The sequence below is a fragment of the Xenopus tropicalis genome, chromosome 9 (genome assembly GCF_000004195.4).
Source record: "Xenopus tropicalis strain Nigerian chromosome 9, UCB_Xtro_10.0, whole genome shotgun sequence".
NCBI lineage: Eukaryota > Metazoa > Chordata > Amphibia > Anura > Pipidae > Xenopus > Xenopus tropicalis.
Genome location: NC_030685.2, coordinates 68,007,651 through 68,024,880, shown reverse-complemented (window position 1 = coordinate 68,024,880; position 17,230 = coordinate 68,007,651). Strand labels below are relative to the sequence as shown.

General features: G+C 40.0%; 1 protein-coding gene across 1 annotated transcript; it reads right to left on the bottom strand.

Annotated features, from left to right (window-relative positions):
• Nucleotides 1–885: 885 nt before the first annotated feature.
• gorasp2 (golgi reassembly stacking protein 2) lies at nucleotides 886–16,646 on the bottom strand. The gene is made up of 10 exons (NM_001004798.1): nucleotides 16,505–16,646; nucleotides 13,260–13,340; nucleotides 10,980–11,183; nucleotides 10,664–10,750; nucleotides 10,451–10,581; nucleotides 9,340–9,472; nucleotides 5,825–5,945; nucleotides 4,949–5,032; nucleotides 1,964–2,083; nucleotides 886–1,798 (listed from the first exon to the last, which is right to left on the bottom strand). Exons 1-10 carry the CDS (start codon nucleotides 16,565–16,567, stop codon nucleotides 1,551–1,553), a joined length of 1,272 nt encoding a protein of 423 aa, NP_001004798.1. The 5' UTR covers nucleotides 16,568–16,646; the 3' UTR covers nucleotides 886–1,550.
• Nucleotides 16,647–17,230: the final 584 nt, after the last annotated feature.

The window sequence follows — 17,230 nt, the reverse complement described above, 5'->3', positions numbered from 1 at the left end:
CAATAGCTTTTATTATGCTCCAAAAGCTGCCTTAGTATATGCACCGTTTACCTTTATATTTATATAAATGGGAACGGCTGTAATTAAAGGAACAGTAACACCAAAAAATGAAAGTGTATAAAAGTAACTAAAATATAATGTGCTGCTGCCCTGCACTGGTAAAAGTTGTGTGTTTACTTCAGAAAGTCTACTATAATTTATATAAATAAGCTGCTATGTAGCCATGGAGGCAGCCATTCAAAGGAGAAAAGGCACAGGCACATAGCAGATAACAGATAAAACACTATTGTATTCTACAGAACTGTTATCTGCTATGTAACCTGTGCCTTTTCTCCTTTTTTCCAGCTTGAATGGCTGCCCCCGTGGCTACACAACAGCTTATTATATAAATTATAGTAGTGTTACTGTAGCAAATACACCAGTTTTACCAGTGCAGGGCAACAGTGCATTATATTTTTATTAATTTAAAGCTCTTTCATTTTTTGGTGTTACTGTTCCTTTAAGGTAAACTCATTTACAGATCCAGCTAAAACAGCACCCTCTAGTGGCAACATTCTGAAAAATATTTTTTCCAGCAAGATGTAACCCTCACTGATGCCACTTATTCTACAAATACCCAGTATAACAGCAGTTACTACAATGGAACCAAGTGTTTCCTATGTGTTGCCAAGTTTGCTTTGCTTTGATGTCTCCGCTTGAGTGTTATGGAGACCCAGGTAGCACTAGAACAGAGAACAAGTAGTCTGCTGTTGCTACTTATTCAAGTGAAATAATGCCCTAAGCACAGAGCCTTGCATCACTGTGTATCTTCACATAACAGAATGCTGGGCGCTGTACTTCCAGCTATATCCAATGAACAGCAAACACAAAACTATCACACAGGATAAAAGTAAAATTCCAGTAATTTATTGCTGAAAGTATATATCCCAGATTGAACTAAGATCCCTGCGATCTGTTTAAAACACCTTGCCGGACCGATCTTTCCAATGCCAGATACAGTAGTTTTTGTATTTAAAGCAAAGCAGCAACTTTAACCCTTTAGAGACCTGAACACGATGCAGCCCCCACCCGAGACTAAACTTTCATACAGGATTGCATAAATCATACACACATTAAAGAGTGTACATCGTGGAACTTTATTATTCTTATTCCTCCGTTGGAAATTCTCTTAGGCTAAAATAATTTACAACCACTTAAGAGTTTGGCATTTCCTTCTTCTGCAGTTTTCTTACATACTTCAGGACCCTCGTCACTAGCGTTATTTATATATTTACAGGTCTCCTACATATAAGTACAAACTAGTAGGAAATGAATGACTGCGTTCTGAAAACACATTCAGTGGCTAAATAAATATGTATGTGTAGTATGATGGGTACGATGCTCTTCTGAGACAAATCACATTTATCATTTTGCATGTTTAAAATTTCAAGAAGCAGAAGGAGAAACTGCAAATTGTCTCAGAATATCAATGTACGTCATACTCAAAAGTAAATTCTAATGTGAAAGTTCCCCTTTAAGCCCATCCAACTCAGAGACAAGGTTCAGAGTTATTACGATTCATTGGTGCTTGCTTCTGTGCTGCGGATTACAGGTTTCTCTGTGATGGGAAGGGTGGCATCTTCGGCAGGTGCAGTTACATGTTCTGTGGTGGGTGCCAGGGAGTGGTCCAGCAAAGGAGGAGGTATGTCACCAACCATTGGCGCTAAGGGAAATGCAGGAAACTGAGAAGGAACTGGGAGAGGTGGCATTCCTGTCAGATTTAAATGTGGCAATGGTCCAAGGGGCGGCAAACCTGCAACTGAAAGAAAAAGAGTTCTAACGTGCTGCACCAATGTTATAAATTAGCTGTGTTTAATCAGTATAGAATAACTAGCCAAGAGTAGCTGCAGGTCACTGAACAGAGCGCACACTCTAACAATGACCTTTCCACCTTGGCACAAGTTAACGCTACACTTGAACATACCGGCTTGTGATAGGTCTGGCAGTCCTGTGCGTGGAATTAAGTGTGGAGCAGGCATGTTAATGTTGGGAAGATTGGGGAGATTCTGCAGGTGAGGGAGTCCAGTGGATAATGGCATGATACCTAAAAAATATAAAGGAGAATTAGGTTAATTTTATTTTTTCATTGTTCCCACAGACAGATATAATGGCAGCACTACACTATTAACAGTTTTTTTCCTTTCAAAGCTCATAAACGCAAAAAGGTTTCTCCATACAGTTTTATACTAGGATAAAACCCCAAATATATTGTTTACACAATAATATGCACCAATAGCAGCTGTAAGTCTTTCTGGGGTGAGTATGTAGCAACTTGGCACACTGCTAAGAAGTAATTGGTTCATACTTGCAGGTACATTTTGCTCCAGGTTGTCTAGGTTCTGTTTGAATAGAGTTTAAAGCTGTGACTGGGCCATTGTGAGCTTTTCATTTTTGCTGAAAGTTTGTGTCCCTTTATACTTCCAATAAACATTCCAGTGTTAGTTGGTAAGCTGAACAAAAGCAAAAGCAGCAACCTGGAGCAAACCTCACTAGAAAAATGAGCCCTTATTTTAACAAAGCACTGTACAAAGTTGTACCAGGTATGGGAGTTGTTATAAAGAATGCTCCGGACCTGGAGTTTTCCCAGACGTTTCTGTAATTTGGATCGCCATACCTTAAGTCTGCTAAAAATCATTTAAATATTGAATACACTCAAAGGGATTAATTTGCCTACAATAAGGATTAATTATATCTTATTTGGGATTAAGTACAAGGTACTGGTTTAGAAATACAGCAAAAAAGGAAATCATTTTTTAAAATTAGAATTATTTGCTTATAATGGAGTACATGGGAGATATCTGGAAATTTCCGAAAGACTAACAGGCTTCCAGATAACGGATCCCATACCTTTGTATAGTTGGATAGAGAACTGGCTGAAGGATAGAGTACAAAGAGTGGTTGTAAATGGAACATTTTCTAATTGGACCAGTGTGGTTAGTGGAGTACCGCAGGGGTCAGTCCTTGGTCCTTTGCTTTTTAACTTGTTTATTAATGACCTGGAGGTGGGCATAGACAGTACTGTTTCTATTTTTGCTGATGACACTAAATTGTGCAAAACTATAAGTTCCATGCAGGATGCTGCCGCTTTGCAGAGGGATTTGACTAAATTGGAAAACTGGGCAGCAAACTGGAAAATGAGGTTCAATGTTGATAAGTGCAAAGTTATGCACTTTGGTAGAAATAATATAAACGCAAACTATCTACTGAATGGTAGTGTGTTGGGGGTTTCCTTAATGGAGAAGGATCTAGGGGTTTTTGTTGATAACAAGTTGTCTAATTCCAGGCAGTGTCATTCTGTGGCTACTAAAGCAAATAAAGTGCTGTCTTGTATAAAAAAGGGCATTGACTCAAGGGATGAGAACATAATTTTGCCCCTTTATTGGTCCCTGGTAAGGCCTCACCTTGAGTATGCAGTGCAGTTTTGGGCTCCAGTCCTTAAGAAGGATATTAATGAGCTGGAGAGAGTGCAGAGACGTGCAACTAAACTGGTTAAGGGGATGGAAGATTTAAACTATGAGGTGAGACTGTCGAGGTTGGGGTTGTTTTCTCTGGAAAAGAGGCGCTTGCGAGGGGACATGATTACTCTGTACAAGTACATTAGAGGGGATTATAGGCAGTTGGGGGATGTTCTTTTTTCCCATAAAAACAATCAACGCACCAGAGGTCACCCCTTTAGATTAGAGGAAAGAAGCTTCCATTTGAAGCAGCGTAGGTGGTTTTTCACGGTGAGGGCAGTGAGGTTATGGAATGCCCTTCCTAGTGATGTGGTAATGGCAGATTCTGTTAATGCCTTTAAGAGGGGCCTGGATGAGTTCTTGATCAATCAGAATATCCAAGGCTATTGTGATACTAATATCTACAGTTAGTACTAGTGGTTGTATTTATAGTTTATGTACGTGAGTGTATAGATTGGTAGGTGTGGGTTAGGTGTGCTGGGTTTACTTGGATGGGTTGAACTTGATGGACACTGGTCTCTTTTCAACCCTATGTAACTATGTAACCCCAAAAGTATGGGGTAACTGGATTTCTAACTATGTCATGTGAAAAATACAGCAGTGTTTAAATAATACAAAGAAAAAAAACATTTTCAGCAGCATCCCTTCCCCACACCTCAAGAACCAGCAAGCATCTGCAAGCCACCAGATAAAGACAAATGTGCCAATCTGAAAGGGTTGTGAGGATGCAAACCCAATAAGTGATTTGTTTATTCTGCACATAATAAAAGATTATCTAATTCTAAGCAACTTTCCAGCATGCACTATTTATACATTTTTATAGATTTCATAAAAATCATATGTAAGTATAATTGCTAATGAAAGAAGTATGTCTGTCCCTTCCTGTTCTCTGCACTACTGATTAACAGAGAACAGAAAGGGACAGCTGACTGCAGAAATACTGTCTTAAGAGTCAAAACAGCACTACAAAAAACTCCCATAACAGACCCTGACAATGTTAGAAAGATTATAGACCTTCCCATTGTACTTTGGGGACGTCATCTATGTTCTGGTACCACCTGCATTTGCACTATATACCTTCATTATGTTTGCCCTTAACTTGGAGATATAATTTCTTACTGTAGTGCTCCCCCCAACCCCTACCTTGGTTTGCCCCTGTAATAATGTAGTTCAATAAATTACTCCAAAGTGCCCTCTTCTGCTTTAGACTTAGCAATGAGGTCTTAAGAGGAAAAGAAAAAAAAATATATATATAGTGTAATACTGTTATTACTTCACAATGTGCACTCTCATGTGCTTTTTAACACCAGTGATGACTTTTACTTATATCACCCTTTTGTGCCCTGTAATTATGTAGCCAACTTTCCTTTCTTAGTCAACATTACACTGTCCTCCTCTATTAAATTTCTGTGGAATAAAAGTTAGTGTAACTGTTATGAAGCTGAATAACTTACTTGGAAGAGATACGGCTGGGTTCAAAGCGACAGGAGCGAGAGAAGGATTTATCTGGGGCGTTATCACTGGCACGGTAGGCAAACCTGGAAATAGAAAAATAGCTAGTTGTTCAGCTTAAGTAATGACAAAAACAACAGGCAAAAATTATGTTTAAGTACAAGCCCTATTCGCTGAACTCAGGGACAGTACCCCTTTAAGTGATATTGTGGCACTGATCTCAAACTGCAGCCCAAGTACAACACTCTATATCAGATGCTGGAACTATGTCAGAGCTTCAGGCATAAGAAGACAGTAGAGATTTGTCAATGCACAATGAGCTGAGGGGTGTGTGACTTTGGAAGACAGGAGGCACAGCACTGAGGCATCAAACAGCCAAGCACCTGCATGCTGTCATCATGTTTTTTAACATGGCTACAGTAGGGGGTAATAAATTAAATTAGTGCTGCTTACAGTTAGCCAATGGACTAAAATGGAGTGCTCTTTTATAAAGGACTTTGCACTACAGACTTGAGTTAAACTTATTTCCCCCACACACCGTCAAACGGATATATTTATGAGTGAGAAGATAGATCTGTTCACATCATGCAATTAAAACAAGATGCAACAGTGCAACATTGGCCTAACCCTTCAGAGTTGAGTACCTATTTAAATCTATTGAAGAGACATTTTCACATTCCCCAGTGAAGAACTCATGACCTGTACCAGAGATATGAATACTGCAGACAGTCACTGACAAGCATCTGCTAGTAGCTCCTAGTTAGTGCTGAGTCATGAAAAGTTGTTATTAGTCCCCTAGCCAGTGGGTACCAGCAGCTTTGAGGAGAAAAGATTTAGTTAAAAAATTCAGTATAGTATAATTTTACTGAAACACCCACCTGCATTAATCGCACTACTAACTACAGGGGAACTGGCACCAATCGACAGCCCAGACATGCTTGCTTCAATTCCTGCAGTGCCAAGCGGTAAAGTAGGAGGGGAATTTACAGACAACTGCACCTGAAAAACAAAACAAAAACTGTCATCAGTGGCTGAGTGAAGAATCTTTGGTGCTGACCAAGAGGGTTCAGTTAAAAAAAAAAAAAAAATGTCTTGTAAAAAGAAAGCTGCTGGTCAGTTTCAAATACAAATTCTAGCAGTTATTGGCTTTAAATTAAATGTTACAAATCAGTGACAAATACCAGGGCTCTTCCAAAGCTGGCCATAGAGGGGGAGCTAAATAGCTACTGACTTGGTCCCTCCAGACTGTCATTCAGCATTTTATTGACTCATGAATTGGGCCTCTCAATGGCCTGCCAACTGATATTTGATCTTGTCACTTACTGACCAGGTTCCCTTATGAATTCAGTTGCTGGGCCTGGGATCAAATAATCAAATTAGCCTGATTTGGCCTAACACATGGACAACTAAACTGGCCAAAGATCTGCTTGTTTGGTGACCTATGGCCAGAAAAAAGGCAACAACAATTTAAGAGACATCCATCATTAATACAGCTTCAGCTCATTGTTATCACACCCTCCAGTGAAGTCTCCTACAAAATGAGGCAGTGCATTTTCAAAAAGAACAGTAAATTATTTACTTACTAACCCCTTGAAAAGTATTTTAGTGTTACAGCATCCACTGCAAACTGGTACAATATAATATGCACCTGTATTTAAAGGACAACAAAGTTCTGTGTGCAGCAAAAAACATTTTATTGCACACAGGCATAAAGTACATTATGAATGCTCAATACCAGATGTACAGCACAGGGCTCCCTTACACAACTGCACACTGCGGCCTGCAAGTTTAGTGAATAAGTAAAACGCATCAGATATGCATATCAAATATCAGAAGCTTGCCAATTTTGCATAAAGAACATATGTACAATTATTTCCAATTAGGTATAAAAGGTATGAAGCGTGCTTTATCACTGAAAATCTACATGGGGTCTTTTAATGTAAAGAAATATGTGCTTTTATTTTTAAGTGAAACTATGAAAACAAATTTATATGAGCATCACCTCACGGAAATATAAAACTTTCTAAATTTAAAATGTCTGTGCTGTTCCCAAAATAATCAATTTATTCTCGACTCCCCCCCCCACTCAACAATCTGTCTCTCTTGGCTGAGGAGTCAGTTTTTAGTTTGACAGCGCTAATACTGCCTAGATCAGGGATCCCCAACCTTTTTTACCCCGTGAGCAACATTCAGCTGCAAAACTTATTCGCGAGCAACACAATACATGAACAGTAGCGCAAACACAATTTTTAATAATAATAATAAGAAGAAGAATATACACTATATATACAGGTCCTTTTCAAAAAATTAGCATATTGTGATAAAGTTCATTATTTTCTGTAATGTACTGATAAACATTAGACTTTCATATATTTTAGATTCATTACACACAACTGAAGTAGTTCAAGCCTTTTCTTGTTTTAATATTGATGATTGTGGCATACAGCTCATGAAAACCCAAAATTCCTATCTCAAAAAATTAGCATATCATGAAAAGGTTCTCTAAACGAGCTATTAACCTAATCATCTGAATCAACAAATTAACTCTAAAAACCTGCAAAAGATTCCTGAGGCTTTTAAAAACTCCCAGCCTGGTTCATTACTCAAAACCGCAATCATGGGTAAGACTGCCGACCTGACTGCTGTCCAGAAGGCCATCATTGACACCCTCAAGCAAGAAGGTAAGACACAAAAAGAAATTTCTGAACAAATAGGCTGTTCCCAGAGTGCTGTATCAAGGCACCTCAGTGGGAAGGAAAAAGTGTGGCAGAAAACGCTGCACAACGAGAAGAGGTGACTGGGCCCTGAGGAAGATTGTGGAGAAGGACCGATTCCTGACCTTGGGGGACCTGCGGAAGCAGTGGACTGAGTCTGGAGTAGAAACATCCAGAGCCACCGTGTACAGGCGCGTGCAGGAAATGGGCTACAGGTGCTGCATTCCCCAGGTCAAGCCACTTTTGAACCAGAAACAGCGGCAGAAGCGCCTGACCTGGGCTACAGAGAAGCAGCACTGGACTGTTGCTCAGTGGTCCAAAGTATGTCATTCGGAAATCAAGGTGCCAGAGTCTGGAGGAAGACTGGGGAGAGGGAAATGCCAAAATGCCTGAAGTTCAGTGTCAAGTACCCACAGTCAGTGATGGTCTGGGGTGCCATGTCAGCTGCTGGTGTTGGTCCACTGTGTTTTATCAAGGGCAGGGTCAATGCAGCTAGCTATCAGGAGATTTTGGAGCACTTCATGCTTCCATCTGCTGAAAAGCTTTATGGAGATGAAGATTTCATTTTTCAGCATGACCTGGCACCTGCTCACAGTGCCAAAACCACTGGTAAATGGTTTACTGCCCATGGTATTACTGTGCTCAATTGGCCTGCCAACTCTCCTGACCTGAACCCCATAGAGAATCTGTGGGATATTGTGAAGAGAAAGTTGAGAGACACAAGACCCAACACTCTGGATGAGCTTAAGGCCGCTATTGAAGCATCCTGGGCCTCCATAACACCTGAGCAGTGCCACAGGCTGATTGCCTCCATGCCACGCCACATTGAAGCAGTCATTCCTGCAAAAGGATTCCCGACCAAGTATTGAGTGCATAACTGAACATAATTATTTGAAGGTTGACTTTTTTTGTATTAAAAACACTTTTCTTTTATTGGGCGGATGAAATATGCTAATTTTTTGAGATAGGAATTTTGGGTTTTCATGAGCTGTATGCCACAATCATCAATATTAAAACAAGAAAAGGCTTGAACTACTTCAGTTGTGTGTAATGAATCTAAAATATTTGAAAGTCTAATGTTTATCAGTACATTACAGAAAATAATGAACTTTATCACAATATGCTAATTTTTTGAAAAGGACCTGTAAATGTTATATAATATCAAAATATCAGTGTGAAATCTGGCACTGCATGTTTTCTGCCAGTGAAAATCTGAGGTGTAGCTGACGGGAAGCAGTATGGCACACAAGAGCTCTGAGGGTACAGATGGGAAGCAGTATGGCACACTGGAGCTCTGAGGGGGGGGATGTTAATGGACACCTGCTGGGAGACCTACGCGAGCAACATCAAGAGTGGCTGCGAGCAACATGTTGCTCGCGAGCTACGGGTTGGGGATCCCTGGCCTAGATGATGTATTTCACCATAGCAGATTGCAAAGTGGAGGACAGCTAATTATAAAGCTCAAATACTTGTGTGTGGAATAGCAGTACTATTACACTCCAGAGCTGCAATAACACAGATCCTGGAACGATAGTAACCAGTGTTATATACAGGGGACGGCCATTTTGCCACTGCTGTTTTCAATAAACTCCTCTTCTTTGCACTACAGTTATAGCAAAGTAACTAAGTAATGTGGTGTTGCTTACATTTATACTCTTTTCAGACCGAGTAACACATACCTCTGTAAAGCCATCTTTTAGAGGACTCACTGGGGCCCCTGGAACTTGCCCAGGCATAGAGATATTCTTTCCTTCTTCAAAGGGTCTCGTTGGTATCCGATGGAGGTAACCATAGCCAATACCACACCCTAAACTGGAAATTAATACATGTGTTTTTAACTGATAACCTTTATAAGAAAAACATGAATTAAAACAAAGGTGCATTACTGGGTGTTGCTTCACAGAGCTATGAGACAGCCCAGTAATAATCCTTTTAACTTCTTCTAGTCTGTTCTAACATTAACAAGCTTCCTCACAATGATTACAGGTCAGGTACAACAACTTTACATGGGAATGACTTCAAATGTTTTAACTGCCTTGTTCAGCAAAATTTTTTTTTAAAATATATTGTTTAAAAATAATTGGTAGAAAGTGTATCATTTGCACATCCTAACAAGGTAACTTTCTGGCGCTACACTTCTGCATTACGCATGCTTGAGTGTAAGTCAGCACTATGAACACATGGGACAAGCAAGCAAAATGACACCCAACGCAGTTAGTTTGTTCCTAACCCGGGTGTACATGCCTGGGGAAAAAAACTTGGAAAACCAGATTCTCTTGGAGATGCCAATATGTAAGGCAACATTCAGTGAATCTAATCCCTTTGCCCTTTAAAAGGAAAACTATACCCCCACACAATGTAGGTCTCTATAAAAATATATTGCATGCCAAGGCACACATACATGCTAGGCCCCATCAGCAAATTTATGGACAGTTTTTTTTCTTTTGCTAATGCACTTCTTACTGTTATAGTTAAAGCTGCATTATTTCTGGTCATGTGATCTCTGAGGGAGCACACAGCCCATCACTAAATGGTGGATCAAGGGAAAGGATGTAAAAGGGAAACGTTTACTGATATATATATATTCCACTTTGTTGAGATTCTTGAACAGGTTACCTAACATAATATAAACTGTTGGTTAAGTATTCATTCTGGGGGTAGAGTTTTCCTTTAAGTATTGTACGGCAAAACCACTTGGAAAATATTGCTTTTCTAACAAGAATGGTTATACGGCACTGATTGCAATACAATCCATCTAAATCATATCAGCCTGCTGCCACTATGCCTTACCTGCCCTCACCACCCCATGCAGTGTTTGGCGTGATGACAACTTCTCTACAGTTGTCCGTGTCTGTGTTGTACACATAAAGTTTTAAAGGTTTCCCTTCATGTGTCTCAATAAGGGAGAACAGATCCTCAGACTGTAAAAAAAAAAAACAAAATTTGAAAATCTGGCACAAATAAAATGTCTATCAGCATATGATGTAATAAAAATCCATTTACCTCGTTCATTACAGTGTCAGCTCCAATTATGTAATCACTGTGGGCTCTCAGCCCAGCCAGTGCTGCTGGAGAGTTTGGTTCTACCTCCTGGTAAGACAGAAAGAAAAATAATCAAATCAAGGGCTGTACATTATTTTGTATTCCAGTACACTTTATTAGACATACTTGTGACTAAAAACATTGGCTCTACTTGAGTGGTCCTTTCATTCTAAATTCTGTGATAAAATACCAAATGTACTAGCAGTTATTCAAGAAGGCAGTCAGCAATGACTTAACACTTTTTTTCTTCGTAAGAGAACCCACTGCAAATACGTACCAATACATGCCATACGTTCTCATTGGCTCCTTCGAAGCTGCAGAAGCGTATACTGACTCCCAGTAATCCTTGCCCACCCCACATATTACTTGGAGTCACTGATGTCTCCCTCAGTTCCAGTGTCTTGCTGCTGTACACCACCATCTTCACAGGCTTCTCCACATTGGCTTTTAGCAGATCTTTAAGCGTGTCATTATCTTTATTCTTAAAAAACAGAAAAACACAGTCTAAGACAGCTGTCTCCAAACTTCCTTAGTTCATTACCCTGTCCCACTTAGTACACAAAATGGTTGCAGATACATGGAGGCTTGGTTATGTATAGATCTATACGAATGTGACTCTTACAACTGTCATTTTAATGTAAGAACCCACCCTCAAATGTTACACTAATTGGCTCTAATCTGCCCCCTCACAACTAATCTTTTTGACTCCTAGCATGAGGGTGGCAGCTTCAAAGTCTGCAAACCTAAGATCCAAGGTAATGTGCTTAGAATTATGCACAAGGACAATTTATTGTAAGGTTTTATTTACACTCTGAATAAATCATATCACTGTAATAAATATAATTTCAGTTCTGCTACATAGCATAATACACTCCAAAACTCCAAAAAAATTAACAACCATTGCTGCAAGTTTTAATGTAATCCATGTAGTGAGATATAACTAAGTTATTATAACTGGTCGGCCTGCAATCCATATCGAGCCCCTGGACTGAACTAGAACTTGCAACCTGTAGAAGCTACAGCACTAAGTGATACAAAATGTTATAGAACAGTCATCTGTCACTGTTCAATTCAACTATGTCCTCTATTGGTGACTGAATGACATGCAGTACTTCCATGAGAGACCATTTGTGGGATTGTATTGCTTGAATCCTTAAAGGAACAGTAACACCAAAAAATGAAAGTGTATAAAAATAATTAATATATAATGTACTGTTGCCCTGCACTGGTAAAAGTTGTGTGTTTGCTTCAGAAAGACTACTGTAGTTAACAGAAATAGCGGTTGTGTAGCCATGGGGGCAGCCATTTAAATTGAAAAAAGGAGAAAAGGCACAGGTTACATAAGAAGATAACAGATAACTGTGTAGAATACAATGGGAATATATGCTACTTATCTGTTATCTGCTTAGTAACCTGTGCCTTTTCTCCTTTTTTCAATTTAAATGGCTGCCCCCATGGCTACACAGCAGGGTATTTATATAAACTGTAGTAGTGTTTAAGAAGCAAACACACAACTTTTACCAGTGCAGGGCAATAGTACATAATATATTAATTCTTTTTATACACTTTCATTTTTTGGTGTTACTGTTCCTTTAAGTCCCCCATACACGCTAAGATTCGCTCGCTTGGCGACTTCTCCTGATATGCCCCCCTTTCGGGTGGGAGATATCAGGCTAATTTGGGCAACGGGTATAGGCATTCGGGGTCAATGAGCCAATGTGGTCGCCGGTCAGACTAATTTTCAAACCTGCCCAATCGAGATCTGGCCGATTTCAGGACAGATGTCGGTTGGGCAGGCCCATCGTTAGTGCCCATACACGGCCTGATAAGCTGCCGAATCAGTCTAAGGGACTGATATTGGCAGCTAGAATCGGCCCATGTATGGCTACCTTTAAATAGTCACATTATCAAGTGCAGGTCGGTAGACTCATCTCAAGACAAGAAAATTCCTGTTTACTTCAAAGTTTATGAGTGACTTTTTATATTGCAGTTTACTGTAACTACCTTGCTCTAGTTTATAGTTAAGATACATATTTCACAGGGGATACAAACATATGTAAAGGCATTTAAGGTATCTGCTGGGGGTGCCCTTTGAATAAAATCAACACCCTTAGACCAGGGATCCCCAACCGGTTTTACTCATGAGCCACATTATGATGTAAAATGTGTTGGGGAGCCACACAAGCAAGTTCCTTGGGGATGCCAAATAAGGACTGTGATTGGCTACTTGGTAACCCCATGTGACTGCTGGCCTGCAGGAGGCTCTTCTTGTAGTAAAACAGTGTCTTTGTGCTTCTAAAATGTGCCTCCAAGTCAGAAATGTAAAAATGGGCACCTACATTGAGGCCACTGGGAGCAACATAAAAGGGGGTGGTGAGCAACATGTTACCCCTGAGCCACTGGTTGGGGATCACTGCCCTTAGACACTAAGCAGGAGCTCCACTTGGCCAGTCCTATTCCACTCAACAATGTGCACCCCCCGTAAATAAGCACTTTAATTTTGTAACTGACAGCTGTGAGTGCATGTCAGAAAAAAAGCAGTATTTTCACAACTTACAAGTCTAATTCCATTAATAGAAACAATAAAATCAAAGAATGGCTCCAGGCCAGCTCTGTGTCCTGGGGAATTCTCCTGGACCTGCAGAAAAAAAACAAATAAACAATATCATTATAGTGTTATATCTTAAAGTATGGTACAACATAGATTATGGTTAAAACGGTAGCAATGCAACATATTAGAACACTATCAGTTAAAACTGATCTTTTTCACTTTCAGATAGATAATGTATTTAACTTTACACTTGGAAAGAAAACGTTCTTGCTAAGACTCAGGAGGAAGGTCGTCTCAGCCCTATAGAGCTTACAATCTAACCAATTAGGCGTTAGAACAGGAGGGAGGGAACAAAGGACATAAAGACTAAGTGCTGGAGTGAGAGATTCTGCAAATATAACACGCCCAGAAAGTTACTAACTGGAAACTGAGCTGGCACATACTAAGCAGAAGAGTCTGAAGAAAATTTGAGGCCAATGTACATAAATTATAGGGTGTACAATGGAATTAAATTTTCAGAAGTGCCAGACAGAAAAAGCCTTAGTTTGCAATAGGAATAAATCACAAAACAGGATATGGAAAGGTAAAGTACAGCAAATCAATGGGGGACTAGAATGGGGCAGTGGAAAAACATGAAAGAAAGTGAAGGTTTGGCAGTGGGATATATTTCCCATTAGTCTCATACAACCCAACAAAGCTGACCCAGGGCTCTCCAGTATTACAAAGTTCGTGTCTATTGCTGACAAACAGGATACCATGCATAACTGTATGCACTGAAATGCACAGATGTACCAACTAATAATGCACAGGCAATAGGAGCACTTCCAGAGCCAGCATACCTGTGATGCTTTGTTTATATGAGACATCCCAGTGCTTTCTATTCAGAACCCTTGTGAGCACAAACTGCAAATTTGTTTTTTTTTTCTCCTCCAAAATCATTAAATTGGGTTTTATGGACAATGGACCTGACATAATACAGAATTATGGATATATTTATTAAGAGTGACATTTATTGTCAGTAAGTAAATATTACATATCACATGTGAATAAATTGCATACTTTATAAAGATTTTCTAATCTGCAAAAATTCCATTAAAAGTTCACCATGCGTTTTAAACCCAACAAGGGGTGCTTCTGCAAAAACAGGTATGGGATACGGGGAAACGTGTTTTCCCGAAAGCACCAAATTATGGGACAACCATCTCCCATAAACTCCATTTTAAACAAATTATTCTAATTCTTAAAAATGAATTTAGTTTTTCTCTGTAATGATAAAACAGTACCTTGTACTTGATACCAACTAAAATATTATTATTCCATGGAGGCAAAACAATACTGTTGGGTTTCTTTCATATTTAAATGACTTACTTAAAGTATTAGGATGCAAATTACAGAAAGATCTCTTATCCAGGAAACCCCAGGTCCCATGCCTGTACTACCCTTTGCAAAGTAAGCCATCGATTAGGGCAATGACACACAGAGCTACTTGTTACCGTTACAAAATAGACAATACTGGTAACTGTATCTATGTGTTTTAGCAGAGACAATTCTCAATATTGCCTATGGCAGGGTATTTTGTGGTGTTTTGTAGCTATGACAAGTAGCACTATGGGGTCTATTCATCAAAGTTGAGTTGGAAATCCGAAATGGGAAAAATTCGGATTAAATACGATAATTTTTGATGATCGCAAATATCACGACAATACGATTTTGTCGCAAAGTACAAAAAAGTCATGCAACTATATGAAAAAGTCACAGAAAATACGCACAGTACGAACAATTACAAATTTTTTGTAATTCGTACCTGTCGTACATTAATAAATAGGCCCCTTTATGTCATAGTCCTTACTAAATACATTTTATGCATTAATAAAATAGCTTCTCTTCATGGGGGAGGGGTTAAAGGAGACATGTAGGGGAATGTAGGATGGGCGGGACTAGTGGGGTTTTTGGAGAAATGTTCAATAAATCAGCCGAAACACTACTTTTCCTTCTATATTTAGATGAGTACTATTCACAGGCACATCATTGTTTTTCACACAATATGTCCCACACAATGTCTTCTGACCCAGTGTTTAACCTTTGCATGACTGTGCAGCCATATGACTAAGAGGGAGGCAGGCAGTGTATTCACATAGTATAACACAAATTACTACTAATTTACAGTACACACAGCTCATCTGTTTATAAGGATCCCTTACAAATGACATACAAGGCTCCCAGCCAAAGCTACATGCTTCCCTATCCAAACAAATCAACTAAACCAGTAAGGCAGAATCTGTAGCAAGCCGGCAGCTCTATATGAAATCATCCAACCGTCATTCATGCCACAAGGAGAAATAGGAAGTAGCCCAAAAGCCAACCCCTTACACATGACTTTAATAGGACACGTTGGCCACATACATTATTTACACAGCAACTAAAAAAAAACTGAGGAGGATTTGCAATGGTAATATAACATAATTCAGTTTACAGCAACTGTGGCCAAACACAAGGAACCAAAGCAGATCATGAATAGCAGCAGCACTGCATTGTGTCCTCTTCTTATCACATGATGTGAATTGTAGTAATATAATAAGCTATGGTTTTAAGTTAGACACAACACACGTCCTGGAAGTTATAGAAAAACATATATGTGCCCCCCAGTAGCCTAATCTATACGCAGAGATGTTCAGCCTGATCCCTCCCAGCTGCTCAACTAACTTCCAAGATGCTATTTACTGTCTGCCCACACTGAAGCAATGATTCCTGGCACACTGGGAACCACCACATTATTCTCAGAGTGTATTATAAGCTAGCTAACAATAAAATGTATTATAAGCTCACTATCAAACAATAAAAAGCTTAATGTGAAAAAGTACATTAATCCAAATGCAGCTGGCAGGCCTGTACTGACCACATTAATTGCACTGGTAATCAATGAGCAGTCAGGGCGGCCCTGCTTCTTTAATTCATCATGTGACACGGTCACTTGCGTTATTTCTTTGCGCTAGGGCGCAGGGCTCTTCCCACTGATAGGAAACATACAGAACCCCCCCTTCCCCCTCATCTTGTTAATGCGACAAAGACACCACCACTGGAACAGCCCCAACATAGATCCACAGAAACAAAAAGCTGCCTGCAGCAATAGCACTACATTTCCCATCACCCCTAGCCAAGCAGACAGCAAGGTGTATAGTGAGACTCGCACTACCGGTAAGGAGCTCACCCAGACCGTCTCAGGCCTCTGACATCCTGGAGCCTATACATACCCGCAAAACATGATAGCCCTCGGTTCCTCCTCCAGGAATTTCTACGCTGTTCGAGCCCCCCATGTTAAGCCCCGACCCCCCAGGCGTAGGCCGCTGCCACCACTATACCAGTCCCGGCCACTGCCCGCCTGTGACACACTCACTCTACGCACAGTAGCGGCAGCCTGTTACGTGGCACAGAGGCAGCCCCGGGGCATGCTGGGAACGCACTAGCTGTCCGGAATATTTTCATATGGCGACACCTGGAGGTTGGGAGTATAAATGATCTAATATCGATTGTCAACGGATTTTTCCTAATTTTTTTTCTTAATTTTTAAAAGCAAAATAAAGCTATTATTCCAGAGGCGTGTGTATAACTGAGGGGTGTAGTAGCTAAAGGCCCAAGAGCTTCAACGCAAGCTTTTGTGCAGGGCTTCCCCTTCTTTTGGGTCCTATTGGACCGCTATTCGCCGAGCCTATAGGGTTCCCTGTTGCGCTACACTCGTTTACGTTTGGTTTTCTATTAAAACCTGCTTTAACATGAAATAATGCCCCCCACCCAAGCTTAGTTATTTAAAGTATTTAATAATAAAGGAGCCCAAAAGAATAGAGGGCCTGTGTGGTAGCCATGTTTGTTCCATATCTCCCTTGTGGCACAGCTCATCTTCCCCAGGGTGTGGAGGTGTGGGGCTAATACTCTAAAATTATTTTATAATTATTTACAGCAGGGTCCAGCAACTTACAGTT

Bases quoted from the DNA above. Each gene is read 5' to 3' on its own strand.
- gorasp2 (NM_001004798.1), bottom strand. From the start codon at position 16,567: ATGGGGGGCTCGAACAGCGTAGAAATTCCTGGAGGAGGAACCGAGGGC. The intron at 13,341-16,504 runs GTATGTATAGGC...TTTTTTCTGCAG, and splicing joins AGGGCTATCATGTTTTGCGG to GTCCAGGAGAATTCCCCAGG. The intron at 9,473-10,450 runs GTAAGGCATAGT...ATTAATTTCCAG, and splicing joins GCATGGGGTGGTGAGGGCAG to TTTAGGGTGTGGTATTGGCT.